This window comes from Equus caballus, chromosome 23 (genome assembly GCF_041296265.1).
Source record: "Equus caballus isolate H_3958 breed thoroughbred chromosome 23, TB-T2T, whole genome shotgun sequence".
Taxonomy (NCBI): Eukaryota; Metazoa; Chordata; class Mammalia; order Perissodactyla; family Equidae; genus Equus; species Equus caballus.
Window position 1 is genome coordinate 66,239,129 of NC_091706.1, and position 18,807 is coordinate 66,257,935.

At 49.4% G+C, this 18,807-nt stretch overlaps 2 protein-coding genes across 4 annotated transcripts in view; both read right to left on the reverse strand.

The window, feature by feature from the left end:
* The window catches only part of SECISBP2 (SECIS binding protein 2), a 39,579-nt gene extending 29,618 nt beyond the window's left edge, over window positions 1–9,961 (reverse strand). For all 3 annotated transcript variants that reach the window (XR_011431226.1, XM_023627566.2, XM_023627565.2), the window contains exons 1-5: window positions 9,774–9,961; window positions 8,655–8,800; window positions 2,896–3,145; window positions 2,548–2,671; window positions 1,133–1,362 (exon numbers count right to left, since the gene is read on the reverse strand). Coding sequence is in view for 2 of the 3 variants with exons in the window: in XM_023627566.2 (XP_023483334.2) it covers window positions 1,133–1,362; window positions 2,548–2,671; window positions 2,896–3,145; window positions 8,655–8,800; window positions 9,774–9,809 (786 nt within the window). In the remaining variant the exon portion in view is untranslated. The remainder of the gene's footprint in view (window positions 1–1,132; window positions 1,363–2,547; window positions 2,672–2,895; window positions 3,146–8,654; window positions 8,801–9,773) is intronic.
* Window positions 9,962–11,544: 1,583 nt separating this feature from the next.
* CKS2 (CDC28 protein kinase regulatory subunit 2) lies at window positions 11,545–16,690 on the reverse strand. The gene is made up of 3 exons (XM_023627568.2): window positions 15,835–16,690; window positions 13,122–13,249; window positions 11,545–11,873 (listed from the first exon to the last, which is right to left on the reverse strand). The coding sequence occupies exons 1-3, from the start codon at window positions 16,038–16,040 to the stop codon at window positions 11,821–11,823; spliced, it is 387 nt and encodes a 128-aa protein (XP_023483336.2). The 5' UTR covers window positions 16,041–16,690; the 3' UTR covers window positions 11,545–11,820.
* Between the last annotated feature and the right edge of the window lie 2,117 nt (window positions 16,691–18,807).

Below are 18,807 nucleotides of genomic sequence, written 5' to 3' on the forward strand. Positions count from 1 at the left end.
GTGAACGTACATTAAGGCAACATGTATGTAAGTCTCCCGCCACGGCACAACAGGCCTGACTTCGTGTCCACATACGACGACACAGTTTAACAGGGGGCCACATCAAGTGTGTCAGTCACACCCCAACCTGCCCTGGCTCCCACTTCGGTGCAGCACTCAGGGGCTGGGAATTATCCAGTGACCACCTGTGATGAAGACATGGAGCCCAGCCGGGGACCAGAAGGGTCACACATCTGCCAAATGAAACCGTGATTCTTCCGGATCAGTCAGCCTCACTCGTCACAGCCATGGAACAGGAAAACACTGTGGCGGAACTGTAGAAGGGTCCATGCACGGGGATGGCGTACCTGCACGAGGAGCCCTGCCACTGGGCCTTCCGGCCACAGCGTCCAGGCACCCAAAAGTGCTAGGACAGAAAACGGAAATCCTTCAAGAGGCAGGCAGATGGTGAGCTCTGTTCTCTTCACTGGCTCCTTCTCCTTGCCTTCCCATCCTCACTTTAGCAGAAATTTGTCAGAAGCCATTTTAGGGACTACTAATCTGATTACATTTTTTCCTGAAAAGCTCAAATCAACCTGAGAGGAAAATGCCTAAATCTGATGGACTAAACTTTGACCAAATACTGAATATAGCATAATTTTAAAATTATTAAACAGCAAACGATGTATTTACTGCAATTACTTTTTGCTGAATTTGCTATATCATTAACAAGTGAGAGGTGCAGATAAAAAGCCTGAAAAAACAGGAAGTTACACTATGCAGTTTTAAATATTACTATTTGATAAAAATAGTATTTTCTCTGTATTGGAAAAAGTGTTGTCAGAACGCAATGCTAGATGTGAGATGTTCACAACGGGCTAAGCAGCTGGACTCAGACAGAATCTTCTCCCCAAGGCACTATAGTACCTTCTAGTTACTGGATAAAAAGATGATCCTTTAGGACACTAGCTGTACTAGGTGCTGCAGCCTCGCTGTGAACAGTTCAGACAACACAGGAGGTCCTGTAAGTGCAGAGAGGACTCTCCCGCACCAAGACATCAGGTGTCATGCCTAAAGCGATGCCCGTGAAAGGGCATATGCCGACGAGGAAGGAAGAAGAGAAAGGACACGGAGAGGAGGAAGCTGCACTCACCTCTGATACCACTGGAGTGGGCTTCCCCCCTTCTCTTAGCAGAGAAACACTGGCTGAGGCGGAGCGCAAAGGCCCCCAAGTGGGCTGCTTTTGTGTCTGCGACATCTCACGGTTCTCTGGACTCGGCAGTTCAGGAAAATCCAACCTGGTAAATTCAAACTCAGCTTTGGAGGCAGATCCACTGTCTTCAACGATTCTGGATTTCCTGTCTGTCTGTTTATGACACCCGTCTGTATTTACAGAATTAAAAGTAGGGGTGAAAATTTAGAGTGTGCTGACCTGTACTCACACTTAAATTGCAGAGCAGAAAGTCCACTGCTATTGATGCAACAACACGCTATTGTCCAAACAGCCCAGCTTTGCTAGTGTTGTCAACCTGCTGCGTAACAGTGGAAAACATAAATGACCACAAGTACCAATTGCCCTGGTTGGGCCATCAAGCAGAAAAACCAAAGCACATGCAAATTTTATGAGTAATTCTAAAGCTGATAAAATAGTTACCTTAACCTGATTGTGTAGCTGGGTATCTTAATATATATTTTAGAGTTTTGTAAATTTAAAGGTACTCCAACAAATTTCCTTTAAGTAATAAATTTTCCATATTTTAGAAGAATTTTGGAGGAAATCAAGTAGAATTAAACTTATAGACTCTTTCCCATCTTTCTCCTTCAAATGCAAACGAATAAGAAGTAGGTTACAACGCCATAAAGCCTCTGCATTTGAGTCTAAGTCCAGAGTTATTACAGTTAGCTGTTCGACCTTCCTTTCACATTTCTATGTACCAGATGGTTTATGGGTGAAGTCAATGCAAAGAGGAAACTTTATAGACCAAGTAACATAAATTATCCATGTTAGTGAATTTAGAGACCACTCTCAGTAAGTACACTATTACAAGGTTTTAAGTCATTACATAAATAGGTGATGTCTGTGATCAAACCGTGCTAGTAAATAAATTATTTCAAAAACGACACCACCAGGCAGACTCACTAACTGTCAACCACAGACTGAATGAGTTTCCAAGCCCAGAGCAGACACGTCTTCTGAGTAACTATCTGCCCCAGCTTTGGTCTTGTTTAGGGCGAGATTCACGCCACAGTCAGACAACCTCACCTCTAAGAAGTATCCCAACAGAATATCACAGAAGCAACTTCAGGAATGAACATGGTCAACTACAGTACCAGGGACCTTACACAAGTTCTTGTGTAAAACAAGTTAGCAACGCGTTGAGGGCCCATCACAGAGCCCACAGGCAGCAGGTCCCTTCCGGGAGGAAAGGCCTCCAGGATCCCACGGGAAGGCTGACAGTGTCAGCTCTGCATGATGAACGAGCCCACAGAGACAACTGTACAGAGCGGTGACACTTCTGGGGTGGACAGGGCAGACTGACACAACACTACAGAGTCTGTTATCTTTACCTGATTTCAAAGCGGTGGCAGCATGAGTGGACACCTGATGTGGACCTTTAACTGATTTTATATCAGATGACATAGTTCCCTCCACCTTCTTACGGTCAAACTTTTGCTCATCATACGATTTTTTCTGCAGGAAAGATAAAAAAGTAATACATATTGAGAAAACTACCACTATAAAAAAGATTTAAAATTGAAAATTCATTAGTATTCACAATTTGACCATTTTAAAAAGGTTAGACCAAATCAATGAACACAAAAAAGATAAGCAGTGCTTATACATCATGCAAGAACTGACCAGTCCTGTGCATTCTAAACACTAAAGCGACCAACCAAACCACAGCATTTGCTAACCTTAAGCGGAGCTTTTGTGTCTTGTGGAAGAGGGCACACGTGCTCCTTCCGTGGCCTCATGGTCTGAAAACCTTGGTAACAACCGGGCTGGTGGTAATCATACTGGGAGCCAGGCACTGGGCAGACACTCCGTGCAGACTCCAGGGTGTAAGGAGGATAGGAATACGGGTGAAGAGCCATCTCGGAAGATAAATACTGAGGGGCAAAAGTTGATGCTCCAAAGGCCATATCTTCAGTATAGAATTTCTGCCTAAATAAAAAGTGTAAATTTTAGTCACAGATTTCATACCACATACCAAGGAGCTTAATATTTTGTAATAAATAAATTAAAGCTTTTTATTATTTTTGAGTTCATTCATTTTCACATTGAAATATCTCTAATTAAAAGCCAATAGGGGTCGGTCCGGTGGCACAGCAGTTAAGTTCTCACGTTCCCCTTCTGGGCAGCCTGGGGTTCGCCGGTTCAGATCCCGGGTGCAGACATGGCACAACTTGGCAAGCCATGCTGTGGTAGGCGTCCCACATATAAAGTAGAGGAAGATGGGCATGGATGTGAGCTCAGGGCCAGTCTTCCTCAGCGAAAAGAGGAGGACTGGCAGCAGTTAGCTCAGGGCCGATCTTCCTCAAGAAAAAAAAAAGCCAATAAAACCTCTGAGTATTTCTCTCTCAACCTGCAAAGAAAGATGCTGACCTAGTTCTACTTTTTCATTACTAAGCCAGAACATCCACAATAGGACTGGATCACAGTGAGCATCAGGCGAACCTGAAGATGCCCCAGCAGCTTTCCACTCTCACGCTGTCCAATACGTGGGGAAGCCTCTCTCAGCCACCCTGGTCAAAAGGGCCATGCAGACCATTCCTTCTGCAGAGGGGGCTCTGTAAAAGCCCAAATCCAACCTCCACCCCAACAATCTGCAGGGCCGCCGTCCCAGGGCCTCTGGGACCTGCAGACGGCCTACCCAGCCCTTTCCTTGCTCCAAGCCCACTGCCACATCCTGTGCTCTGCTGACTCACAGGGCCAGAGCTGCAACAGGGATGCTGTGCAAATGGTGGCCCAGGAACTGCACACGCTGCTGACAAGAGGAACACCATATGTTAACACTGCTATTGCCTCCATTTGCTCAAGCTGCTAGGCTAAACCAAAATATAATTTAACAATGACTTTTTTAGCAAATTTAGTATATGGCCAGAGGTTTCAACCATTTTACGATGAAAGCTGATACAATGACAAATGCTAAGCAGCGGAGTTAAAACACAAATCTTTCATTTGTGTACATAAAATACAATCTTTTCATGCCCACAAATAAGCACCAGCAGATGTTTCTGCGCATTTCCAGTGCGGAAAATTTTCTTGTAGCAAATCAATGAAATCCCAAAGTGAGCTGGTCCACTGAAAGACAGGGAAATCCAAAGCCAATGACGAGACCTCCTATATGATCTACCAACCGTTCAGCTGTCGGGAGATCCAGGCAGAGGCCCCACTGACTAGAAGTCATACTTCTCCTCTGCTGCAGGTAGGAGCCTGCGCCGAAGGAGACAGGGAGCCGTCTACAGGCCTGACTGCTAACACTCATGGGCATGCTCGCTGCTCGCTGCTCTCGCTTCGAGGCCGCATATAATCCTAGACTGCCTGCCATCACTGTCTGTTAATTTGTAACATTTTACATTTATAAATTATGTTTATGTAAGTTTAGATCTGGTAAGAGCTTTTACTTTTAGGCAATTAGGAATAACAATGACATATTCCTAATGAAAAGGCAAACAAAACCCCCTTTATCAACCTTTTTCTGCCCCTCAGAACACCTGCCCTAGTGCTGCTCTTTGTAGAGAAAAGGAAGCTTCAAAGCTTCGTCCATTCCCTGTGAATCCCTGCTTTACTGTGTGATACTCAGAAAACTCAATGGGGGGCAGATGATGGTGAAGAACCTGTTCCTCACAAGAGAAGATGGGCAAGGAAGATGGGTTGACAGCAAAAAGCAGTAAAAAAAGATTATCCCAAGTCCAAAATATGGATAAATGAACAGACCAATGAAATCCAAGTAAAGAGAAAAGGGGGCAGGACCGAGTGGTGATTTTGGAGGCTGTTATCGTCCAGAAAACTTTCCTCCGTGAGTCCAGAGACCTTGGTTTGGGTCGCGGCTCTATCACAATCTAGTTGTCCACTTTGGACAAGTCATCTCGGTCCTTCTTCCTCTGGAAGAACTTCCTCTGGAGAGTTTCCTCTCCATCCAAGGCGAATATAATTATACGCAGAGAACAACACACAACACAAAATGTCACAGGGACGCCCCACAGCATCTATAGGGGATTCAAATGGCTTGTCTGTAAAGTTCCAGTTGCCATGAACAGCAGATAGCTCTCAAGCACAGTAACACACCTCCTTCGTGCCCAGCACCTCGTCCTGCCCCTCCCTGTGATATCAGCAGCTCACCTCCTAAAGCTAACCTCCCTGGGGTACCTGTGCCGTATCCACTGCTCTCGCTGCTCCACCTCCCCTTGCCCCATCCCTACCAAAGGCCCCTGAGTCTATGGGGACCTCCTTCCTGCCCAGATCAGCCACCTCTTCTGCATGGCGTCTGCAGAGTTCGCCCCTTCTGTCACATCACTTGGAAAGCTCCGCTGGCCTGCATATGCAACCCCTGCCCTCTCCCTGCTCTCACCACCTTCCAAAGGCTCCTCCAGGCCACGGCCTCCTCTGCACTCTCCCTATCTCACCTGTCAGACTCGTTCTGAGTGCAAACCTCTCGTTGTCCTCCTCAAGACTTCACATATGCACTTGCAATCGAGCACTTTCACCACCTCCAGGCCTCTATCTCCACTTAATAGTTCGCTTTTCCCCCATCTGGCACACATAAGTCCAAAATGGAACATCTGGCCCCCAAACCAGCCCCACTTCCCACCTGTGTTCTCATGAATGATGCCACAATTCTTCCCAGGTATTCAGCTGGACACCACGATAGCATCTTTCCCACTGAGACCCATACGGACAACCAAGGAGCCTTCCTGCAGCTGGTCTCCACATATTTTGTTCTCTATTTCGAAGGCCAGGAAGCCAGTCAAAGCCTTCAAGCCCCTCTCCCTTAAAGGTGAACCAGCGTCACTAGCGTGATGATCATGACCCCACTCAAAACACCACCAAAAGCTCCCATTTCCTACCCAGCAAACCTAACTTTTCAGCTGTACCAATAGGCTTTCAATAGGCTAACAGCTTCCCTCCAGCAAGTGCACCTTCCTTACTCCTCTACTGTCTCCCTTCCATCAGGCCAAGCCCTGTCGGGGATCCAGCCACTCCTCCACCCACACAGACCTGCGCCACATTGTGTTAGGACTGCTAGTTCTCACAGCTGAGAGGTTTTAACAGCATCCATTGGTGCACTGTGACATTTCACAATATATTGCAAGATGCTGAAAATACTCAGCAAACTCTTGCCAACGGCAATAGTTGCTTTGGGGAATAAGACTGAACTCAGGTCAGAAGAAATGAATGCTAATTCTGGTTCTGCACCACCTATCTGAGTGACTTTGAACAAACATTTCCAGCCTCAGTTCCTCATGTGTAAAAATAACATTACACCTCCCTGCCAACCTAATGGACTGTGGCATGAAAGAAATGAACGTATACAATAATACTCAAACAAAATGAACACATCCTCATGCATGTGTTGCAAAGGATTTGTCACAAAGCATGTACTATGACAATCAACAAAGTCATTGTCCAGGGACATCACTGGGAACAGAGAACTTATTTTGTTGGCATAGCTTCTATTTGTTCATTACACCAGTAAATACACTTTCAAAACACGGCCAATTCTCTATGTCAGAATACTTCTATTAATACTTGTCTAAAAGATGAATTTGGAGGAGACTGGTACATTTTCTTCTATCTCCATCAGTTCAAGCCTATATACAACTGACAAAAAGAGGAACACAGCTCGTGAGAATAGCCTTTCAATCCCCCTTAGCATCTAGTGCTTTCCATATAGTAGCCTTTCAATGATCAACTGCAGGTGAATAAATGAAGTCCTCTGGCGTGCACTGTTGGAGGTACTGCAGGTCCACAGAGGCTGGAAAAGGCTGCCTCCTCCTTTAGGGGAAGAGGAGGGAAGGGGACACACAGAAGGAGGGAGCTAGAGTGGAAGGAGCAGGGAAGAGGAGCTACATTTGTTATGGAAAATGCTACTCCTATTTTTCATGGCGGCAAGAGGGCTCCATTTCAACAAAATCTGACTACAGCAATGCAATTCTTAACTTACATTAGGACTCACTAGCCGATAGGTTCTCAACGGTGTAAAGTCGCACCATTTCATCCCTACTTCTAAGGCTCTTGTCCCTTCTAACCTTGCCCCTCTGTTTCATGCCTCCTTTATCCTTAATTGTTTTCTTGTCAGACAGGAATACTGTCGCCAATCTTTTCCTTGTTTATAAACAGTTTTAAAAAATCAAAGCTAAAAAAGGATCAAGAGTTAAGAAACGTAATTTTTACAGTCACATCCTTGAGGCTCTGCTTAGTAGTCTCCATCCATATTACTGCCAGAATACTGCTTTAGCTATAGCAACGTGTTCCACCTTTACTTTGGGTAACTGGAATCCCACCCAGTAGACAGCTCAGAGTCCTTGTCACTGAGTGAGGTGTATTCTGTGTTTTATTACGTGAACCACCCAAGGTTGGGAACCACCTAAATGAGACCCATGCCAAGCTCCCTGTTACAAAAGATGAAATTACAGTGGGAGACTTGGGTATGCTTACCAAAGACCTCCAGCATATACAGGCAAGACTTCAACTTCTGTCAAAAAATACAACTTTCAATAATCTCTAAATACACCAGACAACTCAATGATTTTCTTATTCTTTCCAATTTTCATTCTTTTGAATACAGTTCTAGGCTTTATATGAAGTATAAACTATTTTCAATCACACCACACAGGCATAAGAAAAATGAAACAAGTTTGACCCACATCAAAGAAACATCAATAATGACAAGAATTCTTACACAGCGTAAAGGTGATTCATGCCTTAAAAATAAATCCACAAGTAATCTACACAACTGTGTAAAAGGTTTAACATTTATTTTTCTAAATTCAACTAATAATGGAAACCATTTTGCAATTACCTAGAGAATGAATTTTGAGAAAAAAAAAATTTAAAGGACAACAAAAACCTTCTTTCAACTCAAATTCAGAAAAATTTATAATCAAAACTTGTAGAATCCATCTCCACAGGAAATAGGGTGAAAGCAAACCCAGCCATTTCCAAATTATTATCCACACACAGTGGCAGCTGTGGCCGCCAGCCCCACTCCTTCCCGGAGCAAGACTGTACATGCCACACCCTAAGACCCAAGGGCATGTTTGCTTATTGGGCTGTCCTTTGCCCCACTTCCTCCCCACACCCTTCTTACCATTCCAGCTCCTGTTAGATCCTACATAGTTTTAAACCGTATCCACAAATGAACCCGGAAACTGTATTTCCTACTAATAAACTCAACGCAGTCTCCGTACTTTCCTTGCCCAAAATAACTGCAAGATTTCGGAGAAAGAAAAGGTTTCGGAGAAAGAAAAGGAGAGCTGAAGCTCCAGTTTTGGTCCATGACACAGTTAAGTTGTGCTACTGGCTCAGACTCTTCTTGACTGAGGAGCATCTTCTCTAATCGCTCTGAGAACTTTAATGTGCTGGCTGCAGCACATTTCAAAGTCTAATCACCACTGAAGCCAAGAAACAAAGTCCCCAGGTAGGGCGGGACACGTGGACGGATACATACTCAGGCACTGGTAGCTCCTGAACGCACGGATAGTACGTGGCTGCACAGCTGGGGAACACGCGTGCTTCTGAAGACTCTGACCATGCCACGCTGAGCCCAGCAAATTTGGGGACAAACGGTTTGACATCTGCGGACAACTTGATGCCCTGAGGGAAAAAAGCGGGTTGTGGATACACACATTCTGAGATTGACCAAATGTAAACAAACAAAAAACCTAGAGTCGCTCCCTTCTAGCAGCTTCAGAAAGGCTAATCACGGTGCTGTTGTTCAAACGCTTCGCCTCATAAAGACAAGAACCTGTTTGCTGACAGTCTCTCCCCCAGTGAATTTTGTTTTACTAGGAAAAGCGGTCTACCAAATTTTGGAAGTGAGAAATAAGGAGGACTAGTTACAGTGGAAGTAAATTCCCAGCCAGAAGACAGTCGGGAGCACAGCGGAGAGCGCTCCCTTGCGTTGACTCGGAACACGGGCATGTCACCTCTCGGGCAGCGGTTCGGGATAACTGGGACCCGCGGAGCTGCCGGAAGTCAATACACAGAGACACCCGCGCAAGGCTCAGCGGGGGCGCTCACCGCACACTGCGGAAGTCTGTTTCCACTCGATTTCTCGAAAAACTTACAGAACGTTTGCTTTTCACTCACTGACCCACTAAGAATCTTGTTGAAAGCAAAAGCTAGCTTTGCCGGAAAATAATTCTATCGCCAGGAGCTCTTGGAACTTTAACTTAAAATTGTGTTTTTGTGTTCCTGTTTCCTTTAGATCCGTGCTAAGAGATTTGCTCCCACTGGCCGTCTCACACGCGCGGCAGTTAATTCACGTGGACGCCCGTTTACGCGCTCGCCAGGGCTCCTCCGCGGGGGACCGAGCCCGTCCGGCGGACCCGCCGCCTCACAGCACCGCAACGAGCGACTTCAGACAAGCCTCCCGTCCCGTGACAGCGGCGACCGGCCCGGCGGAGAGCCCCCCGCAGCCTGGGGACCGGAGCGGCCCCCTCGACCGCGGCCTCCGCCGCCCGTTTAACCGCGGGGGGTGGGCGCGCCGGGGCCAGTCCGCGCCGCCCGCCCCCGCCTGCGCCCGCGCCCCGTGCCGCCCCCCACCACTCCGGGCTCCGGTCCTCACCTCGCCCGCCGGCTCCCGCGGCCCCTCCGAGGCCATGGCAGCGGCTCGGACGAAGCCCAGCCCGGGAGGCCAGCAGCCCCGGTCGGCTGGCGGCGCAGACGCGCGGAGCGCCGCCTCCCCGCACCTTCCCCCCGGGTTTTCCGCCTTCGGAGCGGACGCCAGGAAGTGCGTCACACACCCGCGCCCCGGCCCGCCCCGCTTCCGGCCGGAAGTGCGCGCAGCGGCCGCTCTGGGCCCACGTGGGCGGGGGGTGGGGGCGCCGGTGTGCTGAGCGCGGGTTCTCCGGGACTGTCGGGAAGGGCGGCACGCTGGCCTGGACGAAAGCCCGTGCGCACGGTGGCGGGCACCTGGAGCCGGGGCGGGGCTGGGGCGGCTTGGCGACGTGGAGGACTGCGTACCCTCTGGTCCTGCGACCTGGCAAGCCAGCCAGACAGGGAGTGCTCAGCTTGCGGGAACGCGAAGCCCAGGAAACCTTCAGCGCTGCGCGGTCCTCTCAGCGGACAGCTGGACAGCATGTGCCGGGAAAGGGAGATGGACAGTGGTGGGGCTTCGCGCTGCAGGGAAGCAGCGCACAGGGCAGGAGGCGTGGTAACGGCAGGGTGAGAAGGCACAGGGACGCGAGCACTCTGAGTAGGGGAGGGGCGGCGGCGACGATCCTCTGGCTGGTGGGTCTGCGGGAAGGTGCGGGCAGTGTAGGCTGTTTGACCCACGGGGCTAATTGTAGGTTTCCTCGGTCTCTTGCCGGGAGACTTGGTTAGAGTGACTACCAGGTATTTCAAACGGAATGCAGGCAGCTCCAGTTATCCAAGTTTCCTTCTGTGCGGGTCGCACAGGTCGATTAAACACACCTCGAAGCACCCACCTCCAGGGTGGGGAGAGGCCTGGAGTCTGGCAGTAATCAATGCTGAAGATTGAGGGGGGACGTCACCCCTCCCTCTCAACACTCTCCGGTGTACCCTAAAGGATGACGTTTACTTAACAATTCAGGCACCTTTCTGTGGGCTTGCTAACCCTAGACCTCTAGCTGATGGGTCCCCGGGGCAGGGATAAGTTCTAGGCCGCTGCTCATCCCCTTAAGTATTTATCCCCTTAAGTATTTATCGTGCTCAGTATGTGTAAAGGCATCCCTTTCTAAAGAGAGGGGCATACAAAGGACCACCAGACCGAGGCGCTGGCGGGTGCTTATGTTTACTGGCAGCTCATTTAAAAGGTTTCTCCAGCATAGCAATGAGGATAAATTGCCTGTGTTTGCATTAACTCTAAAATATTTCCCCAGCAGCTAAAAAGGCTATTTAACAGACAAAATATACATGGCATGAAGGGTGCTTTACAGTGCTTTTGGACTTCTAAAAATGCTGTGATGTTTTATAAGAAACATTATCCCCACTTGGTTCATGGAGAAAAGGAGAAACAGGGTTAAGTGGTTTCTTCCAAGGCCCTAGATGTGGCAGTTTTTAGATAAGTGGAAGCAGCCCAGAGAGTATTAAGTTCAGCTTTCATTCAAGTGGAGATTCTAGACAATTCTCTAGGAACTAGACTAACAACAGAGCTATAAAATCAACTTTGGTTCTATTAAACTTATCCCTGGTTCTTAGTTTCTTCATAAGTGAATTTAAATGGTACCCTCATCACACCAAGCTATTTTAAACCCAATTAATAACATTTCTTTACCGTAAGTTTCCTTCTGAGTAAAACTGTAAAACTGAAACCAACCAACAACCTCAGCAGTCACAAATTATCCTTAATAAACCTCAATAACTTCAAACAGGGATAAATGCAACATACAAACTTTATTTAAACAGAAGTAACAGGTAAAGTCAAACAGGCACTTACATTAAGAGAAACACCGACCAGAAGAAATTTAAACACCTTACAGTAACCTACTTGCAGTTGCATTTAACTGAGCTCTGTTGCTGTGAAGAATACAGCTCATGCACAGGTATGGATGAACAATTTGTACATTTTTCAAGTATTCACTGAATACTACCTTATATACACATATACATTAAATTTGAAAAAGATTTAATTGACAATGCCCAGATATACTTCATTTTTGTTGATCTTTTGGAAGAGGTCGTCTAAAGAGAAGAATATGTGGTTCTGTGGAAAGAAAATATTTTATATCATTTTAAAGTATGTTAATTTTCATTCATTCAACAAAGATTTCTCAATTGGACCAAAATAAAATAAAATAAATCTATGGTCAATGTTACTTATTGAGGTGTTTGAAATGAATATTGCTTCAAAGTCACTGTCAACAGTGAACAAAAGAAAGCAACCTAAGGATGAAACTATGCCCCCAGTGCTTTAAGTTTTATTCACCTGGAGAAAAGAGATGCTAAGTAGAGAGGCTACTTTGGGGAGAATGGTTTCTACCTTTAGAACCTCAATTCCAGTGAAAAGCAAAGAGAAGGGTAACTGTGGAGAAAAGACACCTAACATCTCATTCCAAAACCACCAGCTTATAAAAATGCAGGTCCCAGAGGTCCACCCCCATAGTTTCTGTTTCAGCAGGTTGGGGCCAGGAACCTACAGTTAAGTTCCTCAAGTTGCTTTTGTGTTATCTAGAGAAAGACCTCTTGAACTCTAATACAATTACTGACCCAATCCCAAGGAAGTTAGGAGTTTTCTGCTGCTGCTACTTTTTTCAACAAGAGCAGAAAGCAAAATAGCTTTAGTTCCACCTAGTTTGGCTTCTACAGTTCTCATTTTGTTCTAAGCATTATAAATCCTCTAAGTTAGATGTAATGATAACCCAGAAGTAGAATTTAAGCCCACAAAGTTTAGTCTAGTTTACTATTTAGTACCTGGTAAAACTCTCTGGTAAATACCACCTAACAGCATAAGCACTCATAAAGCATAACAGTAGCACATTTGAGTTCACTCACATGTCATCTCATTTAAACTTAACGTGGTAGATACCAATTATCCTTCAATAGAAAGCCAAAGGAAAAGACAAACCACTTCAAATTGCATCAATTTCTACACATAGAACTTAAGAACACTTAAGTTGTCTTAAAATAAATTTATAGTTTTCAAAGAGGGGACACCAGAATTCTAAATATACTTATGGTAAAATACTTAAGATACTATGAACAATGATACATTTTAAACTTCAACAAAATAGCCTATATTTTGACTTGCTATTTTTGCAGGTAGAATAATGCACTATTTTCAGTTTTGGTATTTTATTTACTATAAAATTGGAACCGAACCCTCTCTAAAGAAAGGAATCAGACATTCAAAGATAGTCAACCTTATCAGTTACTTTGAGATTTTATTCAATGTCAGTACTACTAAAACTCTTCAACAACCACAACCACTACTATTGAATTCAGTTGACCGTACCTGGCTCATGAATCATGTAATGAACCCAGCCTAGACTCTGTTGGACACCAAGTCTCCTCCACTCCTCTTCAGACATCAGATGGGTTTTGGGTACTTGTTTGGAAAGTTCTCTGGGTAACATGACATGCCTGTTAAAAGAGTGAAATATTAGTGCTCTATGTAAATATGCCTTTCCTAAAATTATAATCACTTTACATATGCATCTTTAGGATACTTAAAATTGACAGTTTTTGTCCTCAAAACAAAGTTCTTTAAAGCAACTCCGTTACATTACCATTGGTGTCAGTCTTGAAGACTATCCTCTATACCTTTACTTCTGATTTTTGATGGCCTATGTTCAAATTAGAGAAGAATATGAAGTCCAAAAGCAGAAGGCCTTTTACTTAGGATTAACTTTTTTCCCCTAGCAGAGGCTCCTTGCTATTTGTCTCAATCTTCTTCAGGAATAGAACCCCAAAAATGAATTGGGGCACATGGAATCTAAATCACAGCCTCCCCTGCAGCTCCCTCTGGTCACAGGACTAAATCCTGACCAATAGGACATAAACAAAAATATGCAACTTAAAGAAAGTATACTCAAAAGAACACGCCCAACTCTTCTTTTTTTCTCCTTTCTGTTGGTTACGAGGCAGACTAACGTGATCAGGGAGACAGAGAAGCCATCTAAGACCACAGACACAATTATTAAATTCAGATGGGCTCTGACTGTAGAGCTGTCATCCCAAGCCCATGTAGCCTTTTTCAGGAGGGGGCAAAAACCCAATCTGTTACAATTAATTTGGGCTTCCTATTACTCAACATACATTTGTAGTAGATACAAGTCCTTGTGTACTCCAGAAGTTGCTTTATACTTTGTTTAAAAATAAAAGCAAACACTAATTGCACATATACATGTACCTGCAACCTTACACACAGACTTTCAGCTTTCCAGTAAGTTACTGACCTATCTCTAACACTTTATCCAGATTTTTAGGAAGGCATGCAATATTCTTCAATGTCAAACCATCAAAAATATGTACAATTGCAGGTTTGTGAAATTCCTGAAATCTGCACCCTCCGCTTCTTAAAAAAAATCATCTTTATAAAATCACAATTCCCAGCCCCATTTTCATCGTTATCAGTAGCAGTAATAGTTTACGCAGAGTCCTCCATAACCAGCAACTGAATTTTGTGACCAGTATAGTATCGACCTCTGAGTCTCTCCGGGGAGTGGGGGAGAATGGTGTAATCTGCTCACACTTCCTGGCACACAGGAAAACTGCACCCATAACTCATTGTAAGCACTAAGCTGTCATCAACTTAGGTTCTAGTCAGTGGCTGGTTAGTTAAGTACTAATTCGCAGGACAAAAGTGACCCTTAGAACAACATTTACTATGTCACTAGATTGCCAGGAGGCCACCACGTCAAATTATGCTTACTATCATAGCTGGCAAAAATCATTTGAACCAATTCTTGAAGTCCATTCACGAAGGAACCTCAGCATAAGCAAAAGGAATAGGAAATTAAGTTTCTACAAAAGAGAAATCAAAGATGTAGATAATGCCTACTGGCAAAAACAAATACTAATTTTTGCCATTTACAGTGCACGCCGCACCACTATATACGAACCACCCTAGAGTCACCGCCGGCGGGGTCTGTCGCTGTAGTCTCCCTCTAAGAGCGCCTCTGGACATCAACCGCTGTCCTGCTTGACGGCGGGGGGCTTGGGCAGGAAAGACCAGCTCTACCCAAGACTGGATTCCAACATGCGACTTCAGACATGACGGGATTCCCGTCCACACACCGCCACACTCAAGCCACCCAGTCCCGCAGGCTGCAGCTCCCACGGCGCAGGCGGCACGGCCAGGGCTTATCAACGACGCCGTCAGGGCGTCTCAGTCCGCCTGGAGCCAGACGCGCTTCCGAGCGGCCCTCCAGTCTGGAGAGCCGTGACGTCCACTGCGTCCGATACGCGGTGCCCCCAGCCGGGCTCGGGGTCGAAACCACATGACTGCACATCACCCCGATGTGACCGGCCTAGGACCGTGCAGTGCGCAGTGACCACACACAAGAAGATGGACTGCACGTCTACCCACAGCCAGAAAAGCACGGCGCTTCTCCGGCCAGGAACATGACAACCAGGCAGATAACACTAACTTACTACTAATCTTTACTTTTTCTCCTGCGAACGTGGGCCTTCAAGGTACCAGGGGACGAAAGCAAACCGGGCAGGCCGCCCGCCGTCACGTCCTCGCCCCACCAGCCTCCTGGAGGCCGGACCCCAGGGCCGGGCAGCAAACCGGCGCCGCGGCCGCCCCCCCCGGACGCCACGCCCCCGCCGCCCCCGCGCTCCCCAGCTCAGCGGCCTCGGCTCGCCCCGCCGCTCGGCGTCACGTGACGTCGGCACCCAGACCACCCCCCCGACCCCATGCCAGGGGTCCGCGGCCAACACACCCCGGCGGGGAAGGACCCGGGCCGCGACCCGCCTCACCGGACACCGCGCCACACCACCCCGCCCGTCGGGCCCTCCGGCACCCCAGCTCCCCCGACGGCCGCCGCAGCACGGGAGCGCTCCCGCCCCGCCCGCCGAGGACCCGGCCCCGGCCGCCCTGTCCCCGTCCCCCGAGACAAAGGGCGGCGGCGGCGGCGGCGGCCGGCGCTCCCCGACCCCCGGCCTGTGACCCCGGCCCAGCGCGCCGAGCCCTCGGCCCCAGGCGCCGGCCGGCCGCTCACCGGTACTCGTAGTGTTCGTCGAAGTACTTGTCCGAGTAGTAGATCTGTTTGTGGGCCATCCTGCGGGCGGGGCGCGGCGCGGCGCGGCGCGGGACACGGGGCGCGAAAAGCGGGGCAGCAGGCCGCACGTCGACGTCCGGCCAAGGCAACGGCTCGACTGCGACAAACCGACCGCAGGCCCAACGAGTGCCGTTTGAATCCGACATCCCGCCGCTGATTGGACGGCGGCGCCGACCAATCACCTTCCGCGCACACTGCGGGGCGGCCGGGGCCGGCTTCCAGCCTATCGTCGCCGCCCCTCCCCGGCGTTCGCTCCCAAGGTCAGCCAATCAGAGGCCTGTTGCGAGGTTGCCCGAGGGAAGAAATGGATGATTGGCACGGCGTGGAGGCGGGGAGCCTCCTGAGGGGAAGGGGCGTGGCCAGGGAGGAGCGGAGGGAGGAGCGGAGCCAGGATCCTGAGGGCCTCAGGGAGCGTGCGCGGGGCTTTAGAACTTTCCAGTTCGGCGGAGCCGTTGGGGCGGTAGACCTGCGGGAGGGGCGAGGTATCGCGGGGTCTGGCCCCTTGCCGAACAGTCGCCTTTGCGCAGGCGCAGCTTCCCCGGCCCAGGGTCTGTGGAGCTTGAGGGAAGCTGGCCTGCCGCCCCAAACCGGGGAAAGTGGGTGAGGCGAGTGTGAGGGCCGGCCGCAGGGAAGCTTCCAGAAGGCGGGCCCGAAGGTCGTGCCCGGGACCCCCGTAGTGGGTGTCCCCCGTGCGTCTGCTCCCAGTTGCGGCCCAGCGCGGAGGCGAGGGGCTCTGGTGTGTGCGGGCGCGGTGACGGGCAGAGGGGCTCCCAGACGGCCCTGCGCGCTCGGTGTTGCCGCAGTGACCCGGGCCGAGAGCACGTGCGCGCAGGCGCGGTGCGGGCGGGCGCGCGGGCCGGGCCGGGGTGGCCGCGGTGACCGCTGAAGGTGACTTTTGGCGGTGCCGCGTTCCCCGACGAGCCCGCCTCTTAGCGCGTACGCCGGCGCTGCGCCCAGGCTGCCCCCGGACGGCTCGCTGTCTGCCCTCCGCGCCCTAGCCCGTCAGCGGCAGCGCGGGCGCTACACAGGATGAGCGCTCGGTGACAGTTTTTAAGTGATCGGTTGTAGTGTGTCTGTAGGGGCGCTCCCCAGTGCCCTCGGACAGCCATGTGTCCTTAGGAGCAGGAACCACCCGGGGCTCCGCATCCTGGATCTTAGCTTGCCTCCGAGAACGTCCCTCTGCGGGGGACGCGGGGCCCTTCTGCGTGAGCTGCCGTCTGGGAAGGCGGCTCTACCAGGGACAGCCCCTCCTGCCCGGCACGCAGCGCCCGGCCGCCGGGACACCCCTGTCCCCGAGTCCCGGCCACCTGTGCGCCTCCCCCGCCGCCCGCCCCGCTCCTGTCCGGTCCCGCCGCCCGCCCAGCTCCTCTCCCGTCCCCCCACCCCACGCCCCACCCCCCACGCCCCGCTCCTGGCCCGTCCCCCGCCTCCCGCCCCGGTCTTGTCCGGTCTGCACCCGCCCCGCTCCTGGCCCGTCCCCCCGCTGGGCGCGCGGGCAGACGGCCGGCCGGAATGGTAAGCCATGATGATGTGCTGCGAGCTGAAGACGTGAACGGGCAGTTAGGGAGCTGGGAAAGGAATCCCTCATCACTTTTCTGGCAAAACTGGGAAAGAAAAGCTTCCCAGGAGACGTATTTTCAAAGGCGTTTTGTGGAAGGTTTCAAACAGAAAAGTAGAGCAGCGTCATTGATGCGGGGTCGGTGAGCCGAGGAGTCGAAAGAAAGATTTCTTAGACTCTCAAGATCTGGCAGTAGTGCTCTTTCATTTAGAGAATAGAATAGCATGGGGACAGGACCCACGGGAAGTCAGAGCTGCTGCTGCCGCTTCTGCTGCCCCCGCTGGCATGGGGACAGGACCCACGGGCAGGCAGAGCCGCTGCTGCTGCCCCCACTGGCATGGGGACAGGACCCATGGGCAGGCAGAGCTGGTGCGTGGGGACAGGACCCACGGGCAGTCAGAGCTCCTGCTGCTGCCACTGCTGCCCCCGCTGGCATGGGGACAGGACCCATGGGCAGGCAGAGCCGCTGCTGCTGCCCCAAGTTGAGGGTTAGGGCTAATTTTATAAGGCATGGGTATGTGAATCATTTCTTTACAAGACAAAGGAAAGAACATGAAAAAAAGTTAAAATGGGGTCTGGTCATTGGGTGATCCCATGACTTTTAGACAAGAATCAAATCGGATTAAGCAAAGGTTAGAAAGGTCAGAAGCCACCACCCTAAATCAGTTACATGAGATTGCCAGACAGCAACCAACTTAAGTTCTTGCCTTCCCCATTAAGAGTTTCTAGGGACAAGGTCATCTCTCTTCTTCTTCTTCCTGGTACAGAGAGGGAGGCACCTTTTACAGATAGAGATTTACTTTACAAATGTAAATGTGTCCCAACAAGGGCAAGTTCCATTCCCCAGAGCCTCCTTCCCTGTCCCAGTTTATCAAAAGCTATCAGCCCAAAACAATCCCGATGCCAAAGAGTCATATCTTGGGGTGGCCAATTTCAGGTCCCTACAAGGTCATCCCCCCTTCCTTCACAAACGCAAATGTCTCAAAAGGGCAAGCAAAATTCCAGTCCTCGGAGCCTGCTTCTCATCTGTAGTTTTAAAAATAACCAGCCTAAAATCCTCATCAGTCATGAACGCCCGTGTACCGGTCAGCTTCAGCGGATCGTGTGGGGGGCCCATCGTGTTTCATCTGTTCCCCTCTTCCTTTTCCTCCCACAGTGTCTTTAAAGAGTCCCAAGTGTGTCGTGTCGCTCTGAAATAATACTTGTGTGTCAGTCTGTACGCATGGTGTACTTCTCAAGAAACGTTTTAAAATACTGAGCACCGTGTGGTTGTTAGACTTGTGGTTCCTCATCTTTCCCTGGTAGCTAGTTTAGACTCGGATTTCCCCGCTTGTCTCACAGGCACCTTTCTATGC

What these genes read in the sequence shown, in the direction of transcription:
- CKS2 (XM_023627568.2), bottom strand. Translation starts at nt 16,040, where the DNA reads ATGTCGGATTCAAACGGCACTCGTTGGGCCTGCGGTCGGTTTGTCGCA. An exon ending in GACGAACACTACGAGTACCG is followed by an intron (nt 13,250 to 15,834) that starts GTGAGCGGCCGG and finishes CTCTTTTAACAG; the next exon opens with GCATGTCATGTTACCCAGAG. An exon ending in TTACATGATTCATGAGCCAG is followed by an intron (nt 11,874 to 13,121) that starts GTACGGTCAACT and finishes TTCTTTCCACAG; the next exon opens with AACCACATATTCTTCTCTTT.